Genomic DNA, 22083 nt, shown 5'->3' on the forward strand with positions numbered 1-22083 from the left:
AAAATTTGGTAAAAAGTGTAATTATCAAGGTTATTACCTATCAATTGAATATAATATCAATTCTAATTTAGTATAGTTCTTATAAAATTGATGAAAACAAAACTATTGAGTTGATTGATTGACCTTATATGTCAGCTATCAACTACGTTCCAAATAGTTCCCAAGGAAAACTCTTACTTCTATAAATTGTTGTTCTATGGATCGAACCACGCGAATAATTTTTATTCTTTACGAAGTAGTAAAAAGAAAATACTGGTAATAAGCGCTTAGATTATATATATATCTTTGTAGGCATACGCCTAATCGCCTTTCAACTAGGACTGGTTCTAGTATTCATTCTGATGTTCACTTCAATTATTATTTGTAGAAAGATTCATATTTATTTAGAGAACATATTAAGAACACACTGGAAAAACGATTTAAGTCAATTTACTGTCAAGTTCATTGTCGTACAAAATATATTTGCTCTCTAAAAGCTGCAATATTTGATACCAAAATAAAAGTAAATATCAATAGTGAACATACAATTACTCGGTAAAAATGATGGAAATTATTCAAACAAGAGATGAGAACTGTTAGTTCTGAACCAGTTTCCACTTCAAGAAGTGGAGTATCATTAAACTTATTGTCATTACAGAAGCCACAAGTGATTAGTGATAGTTATCAAATGAATAAATAAAATACGATCTTCTTCACTTGCTAATACAAGGCAAATTAATGAGTAAGAGAAATATGGGTCAGTGAACAACAGAGCAGTTAAAAAAAATCTTCATCAATGCGTTCAACAACTTCTCGCTACAATATATGAACCATTGGTAGTTTGATAGTCAATATGATAGCCATCATGGAAACTAACATACTATAATGGTAACATCACGCGAAAAAGATTAAATAAAACTTCATCGATCAGTCCAAACTAGTTAGTCTGATAAGGTACAATCTAAAGGTGATAATAAAACTTGAGCTCAACGTCGTTTCATATAGGTCTGCGACAAACTTAATAATTTGACATGGAATAACTTCTAGGATTGCCGAGGAAGTTAATAAGCAGGCCACACAAACTTACAGAGATTCGTGAGATATTTTATTGTTTAGTCAGATTTGATCATTATAACAATGCTAAAAGTGATTAAACATATAATTCGAAACTAGCTAGGAGAGAAAAATTTTTTAATTAACCACCCGAAAGGTTTATTATTGATATATGTGATAAATTCAACTACCACTTTTTTCAAATACAATTATGTTGAAAACCACGTAGGTTAGAGGTTATTTCGTGGTAAACATCACAAAAAGGATGAATGCACATGCGCCAGATGTGTTTTATTAGCCCAGCGAACGCACAGTTTCAAACTGCGCATGAATTTGTGAAATAATAAGGGAAGGTCATTCGTGTCTGGTGGTTTATTCACAACCAGTCTTTCGCCTCCCATTCTTGGAGTTCAAAACGGGCAGGGCCGGTATAGCCCTAGAGAATAGATACGTTATAATAATAAGTATACGAAATAACTACAAATATCTTGCATTTACTACCCAAATAAAAACATTCGTACAGGGAAATGCTGATGAATTTTTCACAAAATAAAGCAAAACCGAAAAATATATTTACTTGAATTGGATGATGGTACAGTTTCACGGTCGACGCTTTAAAGTCAAATGCGGTCAATTGTTACTAGTTGGAACGACAAATGTAATGAGCGCAGTCAAAAACATTTTATAGGTGGATCTCAATGTTGGAATTAGTGAAAAGCAATCTGTGGAACACATGAATATCATATGTGGATGAGAATCAAATATTCACCAAGCTAAAATCACAAAAATGAGATGATGGTATTTCGATATGTGAAAAAATGTTAATGATACTAAGTAAAAACAGGGTACAATATTTCGTTGTGAGGATTGACATTTTTTTTTAATTTGACTCTACATAATTGCTGATCAAGTTCAGATCAAGCGTCAGTATTATTGGAAGGGTTTTTCAGATGCTAAAAATACATAACTGTCCTTCTAATGCCCTAATTACTAATTTATCCTGTTTTTTATAGTTGTCGTTTTTCCGTGTGATCTAGATATGGAACATGTTATTCATAATATTATTAATGAATAGATTAAAATTGTATGAGGAATTTACAAGCATTTAATAAAAGATTATTGGATTCTATGTAGGATCCTACTCACGTAGAATGGTTATGTAACATATTACTTTCTTCTTCTAAACATTTTATGCAGCAATTCTCATCAATATTTACATGGTACTACAGCTCTGCAAACTTTCTTTTTCAAATGAGGATGAGAACCATAACCTATATCTCATCCATTCGAAAAAAGCAGTTAAGCAGTCAGGTTATGGTTAAGAAAGATTACTAAATAGGGTTATGCTGAATTTTAGAATAATATCAAGTCAGTGGAAATTTTTTTCGCTATTTTCTAAATTATACAATAAATTTTTTCCTTCAGTGCAAAGTGGTTGAAAATGGAATCAATTTCAAAAACTACTCTTTTCAGTACCCACTATGATTCTAAAAAAATTTCTACATATGTATTTCGGATACTTCAAAGTATTTTCTCTCAAAAATTCAGGAACACCCCGCTCAAATCTAGAGACTTAGTTATTCTAATGTTGGTTTGTCAGGTGTTATTATTTTGAGGCGACATATCTTATTAGCCCCTTGTCAGTGAATGATTTCACTGACATTTCATCCCAAATTTCAATCAATTTGTAAATTCATATAAGATGCATAAAATGATATTGTCATAGTTGAATTTACACTCAATCATTTTGATTTAGTTTGCGCAGTTTTTAAAATTATTCGAATAGTATTATTATAAGGTCATCAAAAGGTAACTAATTAAAAAAATTTCTGAGTAAATCTTTCAAATCACCTTCTATTATGATAGATTTTATAAGTGATTAATTTCACCAACAAATAACATCAGCGTTTTTTGCTTGAAGTTACCAATTTTTCTATAAAATATCATACAGTTTTTATCTATTATTACCCATAGATTTATTAAGTAATCAATGTCTGATAATTCCATATGTATTCTAGGCGCGTTTTTGTTCATTTAAAAAGTAAATAGATATTATAATATATACTGCCAATTATATTTAGATCTTTTTCGATTAGATTGGTGATACTGAAGTCTTATGCAACAGATTTAAGAAAGTTTATGGGGCCTACGATGGCATAGTATAGCAAAAAATATATAGAAAATTCTTGTTATTGGCGACGGTATCATATCAAACCACAAAATTCGAAAAAATTGTCTTCACAATAAAAATATATTTCCAGAAATTAAGTATTCGGAGATTATACGTTGTATTTCAAATAAAAAGAAAATTACTTACTTGTTTATCTTCCATTTATCGTATCAACGAATATTTTAGATCAAAGCCAATTAAATATTAGATTAGTATCTAACATAATATCAGGATACTTAAAAAGGAAGACGATGAAATAGTCAAATGGTAGCAGATAGAGGGAATTTTGAAACTGCCTAAAATATCTCATAATCTTTTAGAAAATATATAATATGTATACAAGACAAAAAGAGCTCATGAAAGATGAAATTGATTATGGTGAATAGAATACCCAATAATTGGTTGGACTTAACATTTAATTAAATTATGAAATAAACAAAAGTAGAAAGACGAAACTGGAAAGATATTGTATCAAAACACCTAGAAAAAGTGAGACCAATTATATATTGAACGAATTATAATGTAATAAAGTATCGAAGTTCTCAAACGTTTCTAGAACTATCAACGAAAAAAGGCTTTTCTGTGTGAATTTTCCTTCAATTTGATAATTTGAGAGATATGAGAGGAATTGAGACGATTCGTATTGACTCAGATTGGAATATCTGAGCTCATACTAATGGCATTTGTCTCTTCAAAAGAAACTTTTTTGCGTACAATGTGATATATGTACAATATTTATTGTTTAGTGCTACTTTTCTACGAAGTAAAAAGAAGTAACAAATTTTGCATTGAATGTGAATGTTGTGAACGGATCCCTAGCCGAGTGAACTATTATTAGGGAATGTTTTTTATCGAGTTGTGAACTTCATTTTTCCTACTTACACAAATGACATGCACTTATTTTTGTGAATATTGCAAACATGAGGTGAAAGAACCTCGTCTCTCATGTCTATCAAGAACAATGACTTAATTTTTACATAAAGTAGTAAACAACATGTACATCAATGAAGCTTCCACAATTTCATTCGGATTTCTCCCAACAAATTGCTTAATTGCCTTCTGTATTCTATTCTTCGGCGTGAAATATCGAAATACCAACCATGTAAATAATTCTTTAGGTTGAAGACTAACCAGAAATCACACATGGCCAAATTGGGAGAATAGGGTGATTGATTAATTAGTGTTACATTTTACTGTTACTGTACGTAGATCTTCAAGCTCTCATCTTTTTTAACAGACCTTTTCCAGTTTTACATCATCTCAAAATATACAAAGTGGCTACAACACGTACATAAATAGAACATCCACAACTTCTTTGTCATTGTCCTCAAAAAATGTATTGATTGCCTCAAGTATCTCATCCTTTGACGTGAAATACCGATCATGTGAATAATACTTTAGGTTGAAGATTAACCAGAAATCACACATGGCCAAATTGGGAGAATGGGTTGATTGATTAATGATTTGATAGCTTTTACTACTCAAGTTTTGCGTCATCTCAAAATAAACAGAGTGGCCATTGTATTTTTTAATTTTTGCCACAAGAATAGTGGAAAGTCAACACCCTTTGGGCATACAATTGAGAATTTGTGTTCTCTAAAGATGCAAATCATAGGAAATCCATTATTTTTGTATATGATCTTAGTAAAATATATTTGAATGCATTATAAAAATTAGTGGATTCAAACCACATTCAACTACAACGATAAAACGATAAAAATTTTTGGATTATAGGGTTATTATTTATTTAATTTGAATTCTGATTTAGCTTAAGCTGGAATTTTTAAACTGGAATTTGATTCACAACAACAATAGTCGAAACAATATGTTTCAATTTCAAATTGTGAAAGATAAATGACCTTGTGAAGCTACAACATTATTGATGAATGACGGGCATATATTTGTTCCTCGCATACTAATTGTAAGAATAAGTTTTCAAAAGTATATAATTGCATTTTGATTTTTATTCCACATTACATTAATATGTCGGTAAGGTACAATGAAACAAAGTAGTTTAAATCGTTTGATATGATGCTGTTGATGTTTTGAGTCAATTTATAAAAAAAAAATATCTCCGTCTATTTATTAGATAGAAGTAATTTCCCTATTCTATTGTTGATATTTTAAAGTTTATCGGAATTGAAACGATAATTTTCCACAAAAACAGATTATCAAAAATGTGTTTAGTAAGCTAATCGGTAGATTTTTTATATTCTGTTGATAATATATACTATTCATTCATTCAATAATTAGAAAGAAGCACAGTTAATATAATATCATGATAAAATGAAATGAAATCAATACAAATGATAACATGAAACATAACCAAATATATGAGTGAAAAATGAATAAGTCTTTTGCAAGATATTAAAAACTCACAGCGAAAGAAAGCGAGGTGAATTCAATAGGTATAAACAGTGCATAAGCATGTTTTGAGAGCTGTTGACAAAGATTAGCATGAACATCTTTTTAAAGATCACACCAAAACTAGAATCTGAGTGCTACCACTGATAATATATACTGACAAGATGAAATTGAAGGAATAATAAGATTATTAACATGAAGAATTGAAGAAGGAATAATGTAGGAAATAAAGTATAATTTAATTTATGATTGAACGTTTTGAGTAAATGTGAGGTGAATTTGAAAGACTTTTAAATTGATGTATAAACATGTTTTGCAAGCTATGGACTAATATGCTCACCGCAAACATCTTTTAAAATATCAAACAAGAGTCTCGGGGCGACCAAATCATAATAAGCCTACGAATATACAAGATATTGTGAATAGCCAAAAAATGTTTGCAATAAATAGTCCCTTAAACTTATTCATAAGAACTCAAATTGATAGCAGGGAGAAATTCCAAAAACGGAATGTTTTAAAGTTGAATGTTTCAGTTGAATTTCTATTTTTGTTATTGTATCTGACAAGAATTGTGATATTTGTTATTGTTAATGTGAAAATTTTCCTGCACTTAATTTGAAATCGATTAGTATTTTATAAATTTGATTTTTCATTAACGTGAATATTGTCGAGATTTATGAAATACCCTTAACTGTTGGGTTGAAAGTACTTGTTTATTATTGGAAACAGTTCTGATTCCTGCAATGATTCATTTATTTCCTAATCAAATTTGAAGTTCAATATAATATTTGTGAATTATACTAAAATTAACATAAAAATATGATATTTTTAAACACATTTTTGATTAACTTATTGTGCTATAGGAAAGAGTAACATATGAAATGTGATGTTTAATTAAACAAAAGAAGGACGTTTAAAATATTTTCTGAAAGTATTTTAAAACGAAATAAAACGTGGAAAGTAAGCTTATCGAATTTTAATATAGCCACTTATCTAGCCAGTACAAGTAAATAATAAGATTTTAACATTGTTTTAAAACCAGATTTTAAAATAAAAATAATTATGAGTAAGTAGTAGATTGATGAAAATATTTTAAACAGATCCCATGTAAATACTGTATATATAATATTTAGGAAACAAAGACACACATTTGTAAATTATAGCTGATAAATTAAAACCACATTATTGTTGAAGAATAATATATGATCCTAGATTGAACATTTTATTTTTTCTTACCTTCCAAAAATACTTGAGTACAAACATTTGATAATCTACTAGAAATTTGACAATAACATAGATTCATGAAATAGTTAGAGGATGGTCTCAGAAGTACCTAGCCTGACCTAGAAATCGCTGTAGTTGCTTGTAGCAGACGCCAAGTTGTTTTCAGTGAATTTGCAAACATGGAAAAAATTGGTCATCGTTATGTGATACAATACTTTTATTTGAGAGGCCTTAGCCCAACCAATATAATAGTTGAACTAGATTCTACTCTGGGTGAGACTGATCCTCCGTTATCCAGTGTAAATAAAAGTAAAATATAGGGTAGCAGAGTTTAAGCTATGCCGTACGACATGCGAAGATCAGCATCGCAATGGTCGACCTAATAAGGTGACGACTCCTGAAATGTTGAACAAAATCCACAAAGCGGTACTGGATGATCGTCGACTGAAAGTGCGCGAGGTAGCAGACACAATAGGCATATCGTACATCGCATATCAACTAAGAATTTGAACATGAGAAAGCTTTGCGCAAGATGGGAGCTGCGTTTGCTCACAATGGAAAAAAAAAAAACACCGTCGTGAACATTCCATCGAGTGCTTAGCAATCTTTCACAGAATAGAAGCCGAATTTTTGTATCATTTCATAACCATGGATGAAATGTGGGTCCATCACTTCAAACTCGAAACAAAAGAACAATCAAAACAATGTACTGAAAAGGGATAACCGGCTCCAAAGAAGGCAATGACCGTTCCATCTGCAGGTAAGGTCATAGCGTCGGTTTATTGGGATGCACGTAGGATAATTTTCATTGACTATCTTGAAAAAGGAAAAACTATCAACGGTGAGTATTATGCGAAATTATTGCAACGTTTGAACAGAGAAATTAAGCAACAACGACCGCATTTGGCTAAGAAGATTTTGTTGTTTTACTAAGACAATGCACCAGCTGAGAAATCCGTTATTGCAATGGACGAAATTAATGAATTAAAGTTTGAATTGCTACCTAAAGCACCCTGTTCGCTATATTCAGCCCCTTGGGATTATCTTCTTGACTTAACTTGATAAAAATGGCTAGATGGTCAAAGATTTTTGAACAATGAAGATAGCAGTTAATGGCTATTTTGAGGAGCTCTACGATTCTTATTATAAAAAGAGTATCGAACTTATTGAACATCGTTGGGAAAAGTGTGAACTGGATACATTGAAATATGAATAAATTTTTCCTTTGTTGGACTAAATACTTCTGATACCATCTTCACAAAAAGTTCTATAAATCAATAGCGAATATTCCATACCCACAAAAATTTAATAATAAGCTTAACATCTATCAATTGTAATATGACTTGGAATGGTTTAAAATTAATTCACATTAGTTCACATTGGGATTTTAGAATAAAAAATTCTAAAATATTCCTCAATTTCTTCTTGTTTAATTCCGAATATTTCACTTCTTCCTGAACTCTTTTTGAGCTACATCTCTAATACCATATTTTCGGTAGTTTGGTTTACGGTTTTTCTGTTTATGTTCTCTACCCCATCTTACCCCATATATCCCAAATTCCCAGTTTTTCCTATCCTCTATATTTTTTTATTTCCAATTCCTTTTTGACATCAGCGGTTTCATAAAGGGCTACCTTATTATTTTTGTTGTTGTTGATGATTTGGCTCGGTTGCATACGTGACGATAGGTCTCAATATTTTTTTATCGATTTTCATTTTGCTTTGTGTGCTAGTCATGTTGTATTTCAATATTTTTCATATCTAATTGAACCATTGGCTATGATCATTGATTGAGTCTTCTTAGCTGAAATGTTCATATTATATCCATCTGCCGTTGTCTTCATCTATTTATGAACAGTTATTAAGATAAAAAACGGAAGAATTTAAAATATATAAGTAATTGATTATATGTATAATTATAATTGAATTATAAAAATATTCAACAAGCGAAAATCAGAATGAAGCTTTCGAATGTTGTAAAGAAGTAAGTCAAGTATTTTAAATCCGAATTGTACATAAATACATGTAATTGGTAATCATATTTGCTAGCATTTATCCTTCTTTTTAGTTTTGCAATGAGTATCTTAGTCATGATAGTACTAAAAATGCACATCAAAGCTTTCTCTCAGTTTATTTCACCTCAATTATTATGTGAAACGAACTTAAAATATATATTTAAATCAAAATAAACAACATGACGTTCATATTAACCTGACAAGACGTTCTGAATTGTCAATTAGAATAATGTGTGTCAAAAATTTCTTATTTATAAGGGCTTCAACCCTCCTTACAATGCTGGTAATTTCTTACATACTGGCTGATGAAACTAGTGAAGAAATAGCTTTTCCTATCGATCAATTCATTTTTAATACGGAACAATACGATGATAATATAGGTAGACTCGACTTTTTCTCTTCTCAAAGCTCAGTTTGGTAACCGAAATTTATTTTATTTAAAGACGTATTCAAAGTATGCGAGGAAGCTTTGGGATGTATAGAAACTGATTCAAGATGGTATCATAAAAAATTTAGACCTATAAATTTGAGACCGCTTCCACGGCATATTTTAAAAACCGACTTCTTACTAATTAAAAAACACAATTCTGTAAGTATAAGAGCTGTTAATATTTTTGAGAATACTACCCCAAAAATGAAATGAATGCTTGATATATGTATCTTCAGAATTCAACATAATGTTTCATGTTTGAGAACCATAAATTAGATTTTTGAATAAAACGCAAGTTTATAAATAAAAATCATGTCATTAAGTAGGTGTCTTTAAGCTAGATATATAGATGTTTATTTACTTCACAATCGCTCCTTTAGCTAGTCGTCCAGGACAGTGAATATTCTTTCTGTTGAGAAACGAAAGATACAAAAAGCCACGAACTTTTTGACTCCTATTTCATTTTTGGTGCTTATATTTCCATGTTGTTTTAGAACGTTGATGAATTATTTTATACTAATCTATTACCAAGAGAATCATCTATCAGAGAATCGGAGTTTAGGAATGATTCTGAGCTTATGATTTTGATACATGATTTTACAGCCAATGGGTACACCGGGTGGATAAAAGTGAGTTAGTCAAATATTATTGTGGGCTAAATATTTGCAAATATAGTATCAGGTTAAATTAATATTTATTTTAAATAACGCTGGTTCTTTTTTACATCTCTTCATTAGAAATTGGTTATCTGCAATTGAAGAAATTGAATAATTTGGAAAAAAACATAATTAAAATAAAAATTACTCATTGTGTCTATAAAACCAGATTACAGAAAAGAATACAGTAACTTTAAGGTTTCCGGTGTGGTGCACATAACATCCCACATTTCCTATTAACCTTTACCGGGCCGTAGTCCATTTCTAGACAGAATGGGGACTTGTCATTGAACTTGATTTTATTGAATGATGTTTCTACACTAAAGCAAACGGTTACCACTATATACAAGAAACGACTAAAATTTCCTATACGGATAAATACTTATACGAGGATATATTGAAAAATTCTTAACCTACTATAGAACTAAACAAAATTTCAATGTCAAAATATTTTATTACTCAACATATTCTCCTCTTAATTGGATACATTTATTACAGCGAACCTGCAACGTCTCTAGACCTTTCAAAAAAAATGTTTCTTCAAAATCTCTGATTTAAAAATTCAATTAACGTTTACAATCACTAAACTATTTCCATTTGCATTTATATTTTTTGCTAGTCAATATTTTCACTTTAAATACTCTATTATTCTCTATATACATCTCCTGTCATTTTGAGATCTCAATAAATCATCAAAATGTGGATATCATGTGAATTAATTTGTTTTCTGTTTTAGCATTTGGCAAAAACTATTTTTATCCATTCAATAGATACTAACTTAATTTCAGTAGATTGGCAAAGAGGCGCTGAGCCACCTTACGATCAAGCTGTAGCTAATGCCCGTGTAGTGGCACTGGAAACTATAGCTCTCATCAAAGAACTGCAGGTAACTTTGAGAAATAAACATAAGTATAAAAATTTTGATTGACGCTGGAGCAGGTTCTACCTTTTAATAGTTATTTAAAATGCTCTGAACTGAGGAAATATTTTACCTCCATACTTTTAGATGAAGTATTTTTACACCCTATTATTAGCACAGCTTATTCTGTTTTTACATATTTATGGCACCGGAGTTTATCCGGGATATATCTCATAGAAATGGACACAATTTGTCAATTTTCAATATTTATTATATTGTGCTTTATGGGGTAACGATTTACTGATACCTGAAAGTTCTAATGTGCCTGAATAGTTTCAAATAACGTCTCTGTAACTAGTAGTTTTTCCAGATCCATTAATAATTCTTAGCTGGCTTTAGCCTCGGTAAGTCTACCTCTTGTTTTTGTGAATATATGGATACATATATCCTAACTCACAAAATTTGCGACTAGTTTCAGGCAGCATCACATTGATAAAATGTTATTCAAATCTTTGATATCTTTGATAAATCTCATTCTTATCATATTGACTACATAAAAGATTATTTGAAGTTGCTCTTTCCTGAACGTGGTGCTGAACTGTTATATCTATCTCCAACAGAACTTCATGCTCTGATGTTCACAGTGTGGTGCATATAACACTCATTACATTCTAGATTCCGTCTTTTTCCACATTGCCTATTCACCTTTACCGGGCCATAGTGCATTTCTAGACAGAATGGGGACTTGTCATTGAACTTGATTCGATTGCTCGACTCATTGAATGATGTGTCTACACTAGAGCGGTTAGCATTATTTAAAAGAAGGGACAAAAATTTCCTATTCGGATATATACTTCTCATTATCATCAAGTGTTTCATCCCATGTGGATTATGGCTATCGCTTTTGACGCTTTATATCATTCTTCGTTTTCTAATTTTTATTTTCTCTATAGTTTGTCGTTTGTTTTGGCTACTTTTGTTATTATTTTCCATTCTTTTTGGTTCCGGCATTTTACTCTCCAGTTTTTTATATTGAGTGCTCTTATGTTCTCCTCCATTTCGTTTCTTTAATTTTTTCTAGGCCTGCCCCTTCTCCTTGGCCACAGTGGGATCCATTGAGTTATTCTTTTAATCATTTCAATTCGTTTTCTTCTCATCATGTGCCCGGCTCAGTTGAGACATTGTGCTTTTATGTATATACTTGTACGTATACGAATTATCTATCCATGCTATTCAACATTACCGACATATTATTACTCTGGTGGTACCTTTAAGGACCAAAAACGTCAATATATGATCTTTTCGATATCGGTCTACGAAGTTCACGGCACGTGGCTCTGTAATTCTAGACATCTTGAGCCTCTTGAGACAATAGTATAGTGAGTTAAGACCTATTGACACTGAGAAATCGCTTTTATCGATAGATATAAATGAGTTTTGGCTGCTTGGGTCTGATATCATTATAATTGTCCATTTTCTATAGCTTCAATTTTTATTGGCGTTAATTACTTCAGGTTGGGATGTGCTTGGAGATACTCCAAAGCATTCATTATGTTCTTCCTTATTTTATCTTATGGCATGATTCCTGTTCAACTTTTCTATTGAGTCTCATCCTTTCTCTTAGACTACTAGATGATGTAGGCTAGCTTTTCGAATCTTGTAGAGGTTGATTCAAGTTCTACGTAGACAGGTTTTGCTAGCTTAAGTAATTTTTAGCATCACTATTGACTTTGTTTGTTATTGTCATTGACAGGTCTTTCGATTTCTGGTGTGTAACTGAATCTGTTCTATGAACTATTTTCGTGTTATAGTCACGATTTCAAGAGGTATTATTCAAAATTCTCATTTCTTTCAGGACAAATTCAATTATAGCTTGAATAATATACATATTGTAGGACACGGTATAGGTGCACACATTGCAGGATATATCGGTACTACTTATAATAAAATGAAAAAAATTACAGGTACTATCACATTGTATTTCTTACAATGCTATTTTTGTTATGACAGTTTTTCTAGGTTTAGATCCAAGTGGTCCAAGATTTCAAGGTATGCCGAATCTAGTGAAATTAAATGCCAAAAATGCCAAATACGTCGAAGTCATCCATACGGATTATTACGAATGTAGTGTACATATCTAACATTTACAATATACAGAGTGAGTTTTATATATGAAACGCCTTAATTATCTCGGAAACGTCATGTACGATTTTTATAAATTTCTGTGCCCGAAGGACTTCTGATATGTATTATGGTGTTATCTACATTGTTGTCAGATCTTTCCTTTTTCCGGAAAATTTCCTATATAATTTGTGTTTTTAGAAATCCTTAAGAAACACTGATTATTTTTATTTTACATTTAGATGACTACTATTCAATAAACTCGTTTAATTTGAATATTTTTTAATAATTTATATGCTCATACAAATGCTATTCTTATCTCTGTGGTAATCATATCTTTTAATTCCAGAATATTGTCAGGTATTTATTTAGGTATAAGGAAAGTAATAATTTCTTAAGGATTTCGAAAGGACAAAAATATATAGGGTTATCCATTTGAAATAACAAAATTCATTATTTTCCCGGAAAAACAGAAAATCTGAAAACAATGTTAATACCACCATGATACTGTCCGTATCACAAGGCCCTTGCACACAAAAATTTGTAAAAATCGTACAGGCCGTTTTAAAGATAATTGAGGCGTTCCATACATAACGCTCAATCTGCATAGTTATAATATATAGAACTAAATTTTCTTTTCAATTGCAACAAAATTTTTAATTTCTGAATAAAAAATCTGATGAGAAGCACGGGAAATTCAATGATAGAGTATTAACGGTTTATCTAAATTATAGAGAAATATAGACAAGTGTCATTAAGAGACATTGAGTAGGAAGGGTTAGTTTCAGTAGGTTGTCATTACTATTCTGTCCTGACATCCAGAAAATTGTATTCCTAAGCTTCCCATGGAAAACTCACCAATTTTGATAATTAATGTATTCGTTTGACAATAATACATGCTTTCAAATATCTGGAATAGAACATCACAGTATTTTCAAACTGATTATTTTTTATGTATATCTCTTTTAGTATTTTTGATTTTTTCCAGCTAGAAGTCTAGGTATAAACGAAACTCTAGGACATAGCGACTTTTTTGTAAATGGAGCAAGAAGGCAACCTGGCTGTCCAGAAAATAATTCTTTCGATAATGTTTTGTCTGTAGAAAGAACAAGTTTGAGACCGGGAGATATTTTACCAAGCTGTAGTCATAAAAGAGCATTCAAATACTTTGTAGAAGCTCTAGTGAATAGAAATTGTAAATTTCAAGGCATCAAATGTGGAAGTCTATCAGATTTTGAAAACGTAAGAGCAATAGTTGACATGATTTTGTTTCTATAACGTACAAAATTATTCATTTCTGACTTCTTATAGTTACATATTCTAATTTGATTTCAACACTCTTTTGACTAACAGTATAGTGATTGACGACATAGCTTGTTCATAAATTTGTTACAATATTTTATTTAAGAATCATGGATTATCTATCCAAAATTAAACATAGTGCCAGGAAATATATTCAATAAATAAGCTTTATAGCGTTTAAATTGATTTCTTTTCATTGATTCTTATTGTCGAGACTTGAGCAACGAAGAATTGAAAAATCATTTGATTGAAAACTGCTACCGTATATTCGGAAATTGTAAGTAAAGCGATAAAAATCTTCAAAGTTTAGGAGCTAGTATAAAGCTTATATTGTGTGATTTACACAAACATATGGATAAATTCCCTGACAAGCTAAAAGATACAATTAGGAAAATATAAAAATCGATGGGATCACCAAATGTTGGAGTTTACGAAAAAATTGTTTTGTTAATCAATTCAAAATAATGACGAAATGAATTCTAGAAAAATGTGGTTCATTTTGCCAAGGACGCACATATCAAAACTAGGAAAAAATCTGATATTTTATCGATTTTTTCGGAAAAAGTGATTCTTAGGCATGGAGGCTTGATAGCACATTCATTGAAATTGATTTTGAAACACTACGCTGTGATATTTATTAAACTTTTAGATTGTGAATTGGAAAAAAATCAATAGAATCATCCCAATATTTCCAATTTATGAAGAACAATTTGTTGAACAAGTCTGCAGTACATTTGTCAATAAAATAGTTGAATTAAATTTTGATAGTGTGATATTTTCCAGATAAATTTTTTCATATCCTTAGCTCAGCTCTTACGAGGTATCGTCTTTTACTAAATTGTCACATTCAAAAATATTTCCAATGAATCACTTCTGACATGAAATAGATTGGAAAAGCCTTAATTATAATAATAATGTCTCATCATCTCTAATGGACTTGCGCCGCAAACATGCATCCTAGTGCTACTGATTAGTAATTTTTTCAATAAATTCTTATTAACATGGAAAGCTCAATTTTTTTTAATATTTTTTCTTCAATCTCAGTGCTCCTGTCTCCTCTTTTATTGATCATAACGTTGAGGTAATTAAACTTTTCTACCATAAATTCATTCTCGCCAACCTCCACCTTACCCCCTTGACACTGCTTTCCAAATCTCATCAATTTTGTTCTATTTTCATTGATTTTTAAACCCATCCATTTCCCCTATCTCGTTCAATACTTTCTCCATTACATATCTTCTTTTGGTTAAAAGTACTATATCATCAGCGTAATCGATTATTTCACTTGAACTTAAATTCCCTCTATGAATTTTCTTCACTGTACTTTCTAATTTTAAGTTGAATAGTGTTACCGATAGCGAGTCGCCTTTTCTTTCTTCTTTGTTAATCACAAACTCATCAGAAGATTCCCGTTCAGGTATTAGTATACCGATCCTGGTTACGCTCATATCATCTTGATTGATTTTCGTAGTCTTGCATCAATACCTTGTTCTTTTAGTGCTATCAATAAAATGTTTTTTTCATTGATTGAAAGACCTGTTGAATATCGATGAAGAGCATCCCCATGTCTATTTGATACTCATGTGCTTTTCTATTATTTGTTTTATTGTATATATTGCTTGTGGGCCGACCCCATGTGAAGCCGCATTGATACTGTCCCACTATTTCTTGAGTGCTACTAGCTAGACGTTATTGGATTTCTGTTGATAGAATCTTGTACGCAACGTTTAATAGCGTGATCCCCCTATGCTTACCTTCATTATTCTTTTTATTATTAATTTCTGAAGCTAAATAAGAAGATATTACCTTTTAAATCCAACTATTTAAATATGAATTCCATTAAGATACTATATATACTGAATTAAAATCATTCATATTTACTATGAAGTTAATGTTTTCAAATATTTTATTTTCATTCTTATTTATAGAACATTTTAACTTTTAGGGAAAGTGCACGCGCTGCAATGATCATGATTGTCGAGAGTTTGGCTTAAAAACGTACGCTGATACTTCTGAAGGAAATCAATTTTTTTTAAACACTGCTGGACGTTACCCTTATTGTTGTAAGTACTTTATGGAAAAAAAGTTCCCTTTTCCCAATATTCCTTAACAAATTGTAATTGTGATCTTGTAAAATTCGAGTAGAAATAATTAGACGAATCCCTGGTTTGCGTAAGCTAATTTAATTGTAAGAGAAAATATTTTCGAAAACTTACTACTATGCTTTATTGCTAAAATTACTATCAGTACTATCCTTATTTTTCTAACCCAGTGGTCGGCAAACTTTTTAGCTAAAGTTCGAAATATGAACATCACAATAATTTGAAAAAAAAACTGAGAGCCAAATCTGTTTGTTTGGAAAACTTTTATTACATTGAATAAGTAGTACACTCAATATTCACCAATGCGAACAATGTGCTTGGATCTTCTTGGAAAGTTTGAGTAAGTCAGGTTTGTATGCTGTCGTTCTTAATTTTAGGAATGATTATGTTACGGTAAATGTACACTCTTGGGAAATGTACACTTTTACCGTAAAATGTGTACAGGGTCCTTCACGACGAGCTGATATCGATATGTATATGGGAAAGTACTGCGACTAGTGTTCTGAAAATTTGCTTGCATGGGTTTTCCAAAATGCTCGTTTTAGCTAAAATAATTTCAGATTTTTGAAACTTTAGGTTATACAGGAAGTGAACCCAAACTTTGTTATTTTGAACAGAATGTTATGAATTTTATTGAATTTTTGGAATCTACGCGAAATTTCAATATAACTTTATATGAGGCATAGTATGCCCAAAGTCCACCATTTCTTAATTATTTCACATTTTCGAAATTTTTGGACACAAAAATATCATATTTCTAAGTCAGGTCTAATATTTTTGGGATTTGGACAAATAACACTTACAGCTTTCAAAATCTGTGAAAACCTTGACAAAAATTTATATAAGGTGCTCAGACAATGATGGCGAGTTTAGCTATCTAAAAACTTCGAAAACTTAATTTTTTCAAATTGCAACCCACATTTTCCTCTTTACCATTGGATTCGAAGCTTTAAATTAAGTGGACTTCGTTAGTAAATTCATATATTTCTAAGTAACGGTTGTTATAGAAAAAACTGAAAGTTTTATTCTCTTTAATTGTCACCTAGAACAGTAAGACTCGTAAGAGTCAGGAATACTATTCCAAACGTTGAAAATGATCATATCTTCATTCTTCTGGTCATTCAAAGCAGACCACTTGTGTTGTGAACTAAGATGATATTTTTTCTTCTCAAATATTCCACACAAAGCCTTTGAAATTTCAAGCGCCATATCTTTACGTTTCTTAAATCCAGTAATTGAATTTCGAAGCCAACATGTCAATTTCAAAAGGCGTAAAATATTAGCTTTCCTCTACTGTTCCTAAACCCTGCTGAGAAATGCTCATTTTGAAAATGGTGTTTATCAAACAGTGTTTCCCTTCCAAAATCCTGGGCAATAAGGGATAATTTGCTTTTGAATATTATACCTTTTACTAATATCGAAAAAACTAAGTTTGCTCTCCCTTGTAGATTACGATTAAGACGAGATTTAGATGAAGCATAACGTCAACCATGAATTAAAAGTTTTTCTCGAGGAGAAATGCTTTAATTTCTCACTCAGGGTTCTCACTAATCTCCTTTTCAAATGAAAAGTATATAAATTAGTGATGATTAAGAGCTTTAGCTAAAATGAAGTTATTAGTAATCACTAATTCCATAACAACTTCCTTCTAGAAATCTTTGGAACAATTGTTAACAAGTATCCTGTCTTTAATTTTTTCTCTCAAAATAACAACAAATCCTTTTCGTACATCTGTCATACTTTTAGCTCCAATTATTGGAATCGAAACAATTACATCTAGGTCAATATGAAAATATGATTATACCTTGCACAGATATTTAAGCCCGAGCTACACCTAAAGAGCTAAAGAGCAAGATGCAGCTCTGGATCCATAATTCGCCAACCACGGGTCCAACTGGCGGACTTGCAGTTGATCTTGTGCTTTTTTGTTGGGTTTGCTCATCTGCAACTGCTCTAAAGCTTTATAACTTGTTAATGTTTCATTTGTTACTGCTATTTCTTTATCTCCTCGAATTCTGTTATTAATTCTTCCTGTTATTAATTTTTCATCAATTGGTTTGCTCTATATTTTAGTACTGGAATACAGAATAGGTGTGTATATTACAGATGATGAGAAGCAAGGAAACTTCCATTTTATTCTAGTAGATGAAAATAGTAATGTTGCTGAGGCTGTAGTAACAACAGAGGAGTAAGTGGTAATATCCATAATTGAAAAAAATTTTATGTACTGTTCATTTTTAAAAAGCTGCTAGAAATTATAGACATTTTCATAAGAAAGTTATTCCCTACTTTCATTACATTTAAACGCTTATTTGACCTCATTTTGTTTCTTCCCTTTTTGTTAATTCCCATAACCTAATCCACGCTCTTCTTCTGAATACTCTGTAGGCCATTTAGATTATAGTTTTCCTATTAACAAAGACTTTTCGGAAACTGTGATTAGGTAAACTAGATCGTGATCTGAATGTTCGGAAACTAACCTGGATTTTGTTCAGATAATGATCGATTTGATCGCGTCGTAGTTATATGATATGATCGTTTCTACCCTGGTAAATCGTAGGTAAATAAATGCAATCAGCTAGTTTCATCTTTTTATGTTTTTTTTTTAACTTGAAAAATGTATTCGTCTCAAACAACTGTCTATTCATAATTTTCATAATCGGTCTCATTGATAGGTTACTGAGGCTTGCGTTTTTCATACTTCTTTTCATCATTTCAGCTAGTTAGTATTAAACTAGTCGATATTAAACATTTTTGGAGAATGACACTAGAAAATTTTGGAGCACATTAATAAGGATTTTTCAAATCCAAAAATAATTTTCGTGACTAATTCCTTTTTTGTCCAGCAATGTATGTAATAGGAAAACGGTAGAAAGGGTATATGTGCTCTAATGTGACTTTTAGCTATAACTTGAATGCGCTGAAAGAAGGAAAATTAAAGATATATTATTGTAATGTTTTTCTCATTTATTTACAATATGACTATTGATGAATTTAAGAACAGTATATTCCACCCACTTAACACTTCACACTACACTTAACTAACTTATATAATAATTAACTTATCAATAATACTTAACTAATTTATTCGAATAAGTAACTTTTCTATTTAGTTCCGTTCACTATGACTATTTATTATAAACTAAACTAACTCCACTAAACATGCTCAATTTATGTAGAAGGAACGAATGGAATTTTTGAAAGTGAACAAACAAAAACAAATAAATTACATGACCTTACTAGTTAGACCTTATCAGTTCAAAACAAACGATATCAACAAATCACCTGCTGTGATGAAAACATATGTAAAAATAAATATCAAACTTATTCCGCGTTATAAAACAACATGCCGCGACTTCGCTAAATTTTAGAATTTCACTACAACTGGGCAGGCCTGGCTCCACGATCCATATCGCGGACTCGCTAGAAACAATATTTTTTCATTTATTTTATTTCGATAGTTAATAAAAGCAAATACAGTAATAAGTAAAAAAAAGTTACATGCTGAAACTATTATGTGTAAAAAAACAAGTTTTAACAAAAAAAACATAAAAGGTATGGTAATAAAGAACGATTTTTAGGCTTTAGCTTTGAAATACGGATACTTCTTCTGGGAAGTGAATCTAATATTCCTAGTAATTTTTTTCGCGTTTATAGGTCTATGAGCTTTGTATAAAACATTAGGTTAAAAATTTTCCATGCTGCTTTTGGTTTTTTTAAAAACAGATGACTTCTTTCAAATTATCTTTATAAATTAAACTGGTTTCGAATCTAGCCACTGAATTTTTCGTATATCTCAGCTAAAAAACGCTTCAGAGTTCTCTGTTTTTAACCTATGAGGGTAGGTTCTTGAGACAAGTTCGACAGATGAATATCAATGAACATTTTCTTTTTTGTTCTTTCTATCAGGTCCAAATCACATTAAAGGATGAATGTGCGCATGTACTAAACACTTAAAATCTATGATTATCAATAAATAAAGCTCAATTTCCTTGATTTCTGCTGTAATAATTTTTAAGAACGCAAAAATGCAAGACGCTATTTCATTGGTCCTCTTCCCGTAATGTATTCTGGCCACATGAAATGCGTGGACTCTCCAAAAGAGTAGTTATGTACAGTTAATTATAAATCTCAAGTTGACGCAAATGAGTTTATAAAACCTGCTGTGTGTCGAATGAACATGTGATGTGGGAAGAATTGTCTAAAGTCTTTTTCTTGACAACTGCTTTTGCTTCATATGCCAAATCTGCTAAAGTAAGATGCACATATATCTTTTTCATCAAATTATCTTCGCTACAACAATATTTTTCTTGAGCCAACAGGGTGTCAAATCTTGATCATGTATCGTTCTCAGGTTTTTAAATTTTAACTTCAGATAATTAAACTCACTTACATTAAAAAACTTCACTAGTAGGATTATAGGTAAATCGTTTTAAGAGATCCCTTCCTGTAAAAATTGAAAAATTTGTTGACATATTATGTTTCAACTGTTTTTATTTAATTATGACGTTTTGTCTGTCGCGATTACCCTCGTATTTTTAAATAAGTTAAATATTTTTGTACCTTATTTTTATTACTTCACGAAGTATGTAGACTTAGGTCCTTTTAACTGCCTAAAATATACACTCTTTAAAACATATTTTGGCTAAAAAACCCACGTACAAAATTATTCATTATCTAGAACCTATTATATAACTAAATAAATATTTCGAAAGAATTAACGCACGAAAAAGTAATAAAAATCGAAAGTTCTTGTAGATCATGCTTCAAATTTAAAATTTTTTTGGAAAATTGAACGTTACGTTCGGAAATTGTAATCTAAATTTCATTCTGGGTTAGGATCTGCAATCAGCGCTGATAGGTGATGTATCTGATCCCGGATTATAGCTTCCGAAAAGTCCTCTAGTAACAAATGACCCAATACTGGGGAAACTCAACTGTTAAAATATTAAACCAATATTGATTTTTAGAGAATCCTACAGACTTTTCAAATCAGGTGTAGAAAATAATAATACGTTTGTATATTTTGCGAGTCCTCCTCGTCTTAAAAATATCAAAGAAGCTAAAGTGAAATGGACAGAACAAAAAAAAATCTACTGTTTCATTTTCTGCCAATTAACAATAAATGTAGAAAAAATAAGTATAGCATTTTTAGGTAGTGGTAACGACGATCAAGGGTAAAGTTGTCTTATCAAATTTTATGAGCATAATGATAAATCCAGTATGATTTCAGCGAAGATATTTTTTTCTGTCCTCGAGAAAACCGAGTTCAAATCGAAAGTGGTTCTTATGTAACGTTTAGAAGATGTACTGAGAAAACTGAACCTTATAATACTCCACTTGGATCTGTAAAGGACACTCTAACGCATAGCGAAGATGAAAATAAAAGTACAGAAACTTTTTCAGAAAGCCCGATTACTTCACAAGTAACTACTGAAATAACTAAGAGTAGTTCAATTAAATCGGTAAAACGTAATCAATCACAAAAAGGTCCAAATTGAACTAAATACTATATTAAAATGTTTTTATTGAATATATGTTTGTCATTTTCTTGAACAAATATACCGAGAAAGTTTTTTTTCAACCTCCAATAGGGTATAAATAAAAAACAAGGACCAAGGACAAGACCAACTATAACCGTGTCATTCCTGGTCTTTCGCTTGAAATTGGTTATAATCTTTGTTTATCCGTTCTCCTGGAAACACTACCGTACGAGGAATGGATTACGTCGAAAATATAGATTCGTTCATAAACCATTTTCGTCTACCTTTTGATTATCCATGAAATTAGGTAGCGTGCATTGACGAG

The 22083-nt window shown here is 30.9% G+C and overlaps 1 protein-coding gene across 1 annotated transcript; it reads left to right on the forward strand.

The window, feature by feature from the left end:
- The first annotated feature begins 9020 nt into the window (after nucleotides 1-9020).
- LOC130902400 (pancreatic triacylglycerol lipase-like) lies at nucleotides 9021-21781 on the forward strand. Its single transcript, XM_057814518.1, has 11 exons — nucleotides 9021-9185; nucleotides 9249-9394; nucleotides 9730-9864; nucleotides 10628-10777; nucleotides 12606-12714; nucleotides 12770-12874; nucleotides 13860-14113; nucleotides 16119-16236; nucleotides 18349-18463; nucleotides 21246-21452; nucleotides 21509-21781. The coding sequence occupies exons 1-11, from the start codon at nucleotides 9035-9037 to the stop codon at nucleotides 21774-21776; spliced, it is 1758 nt and encodes a 585-aa protein (XP_057670501.1). The 5' UTR covers nucleotides 9021-9034; the 3' UTR covers nucleotides 21777-21781.
- Nucleotides 21782-22083: the final 302 nt, after the last annotated feature.

This window comes from Diorhabda carinulata, chromosome X (assembly GCF_026250575.1).
Source record: "Diorhabda carinulata isolate Delta chromosome X, icDioCari1.1, whole genome shotgun sequence".
Lineage (NCBI taxonomy): Eukaryota > Metazoa > Arthropoda > Insecta > Coleoptera > Chrysomelidae > Diorhabda > Diorhabda carinulata.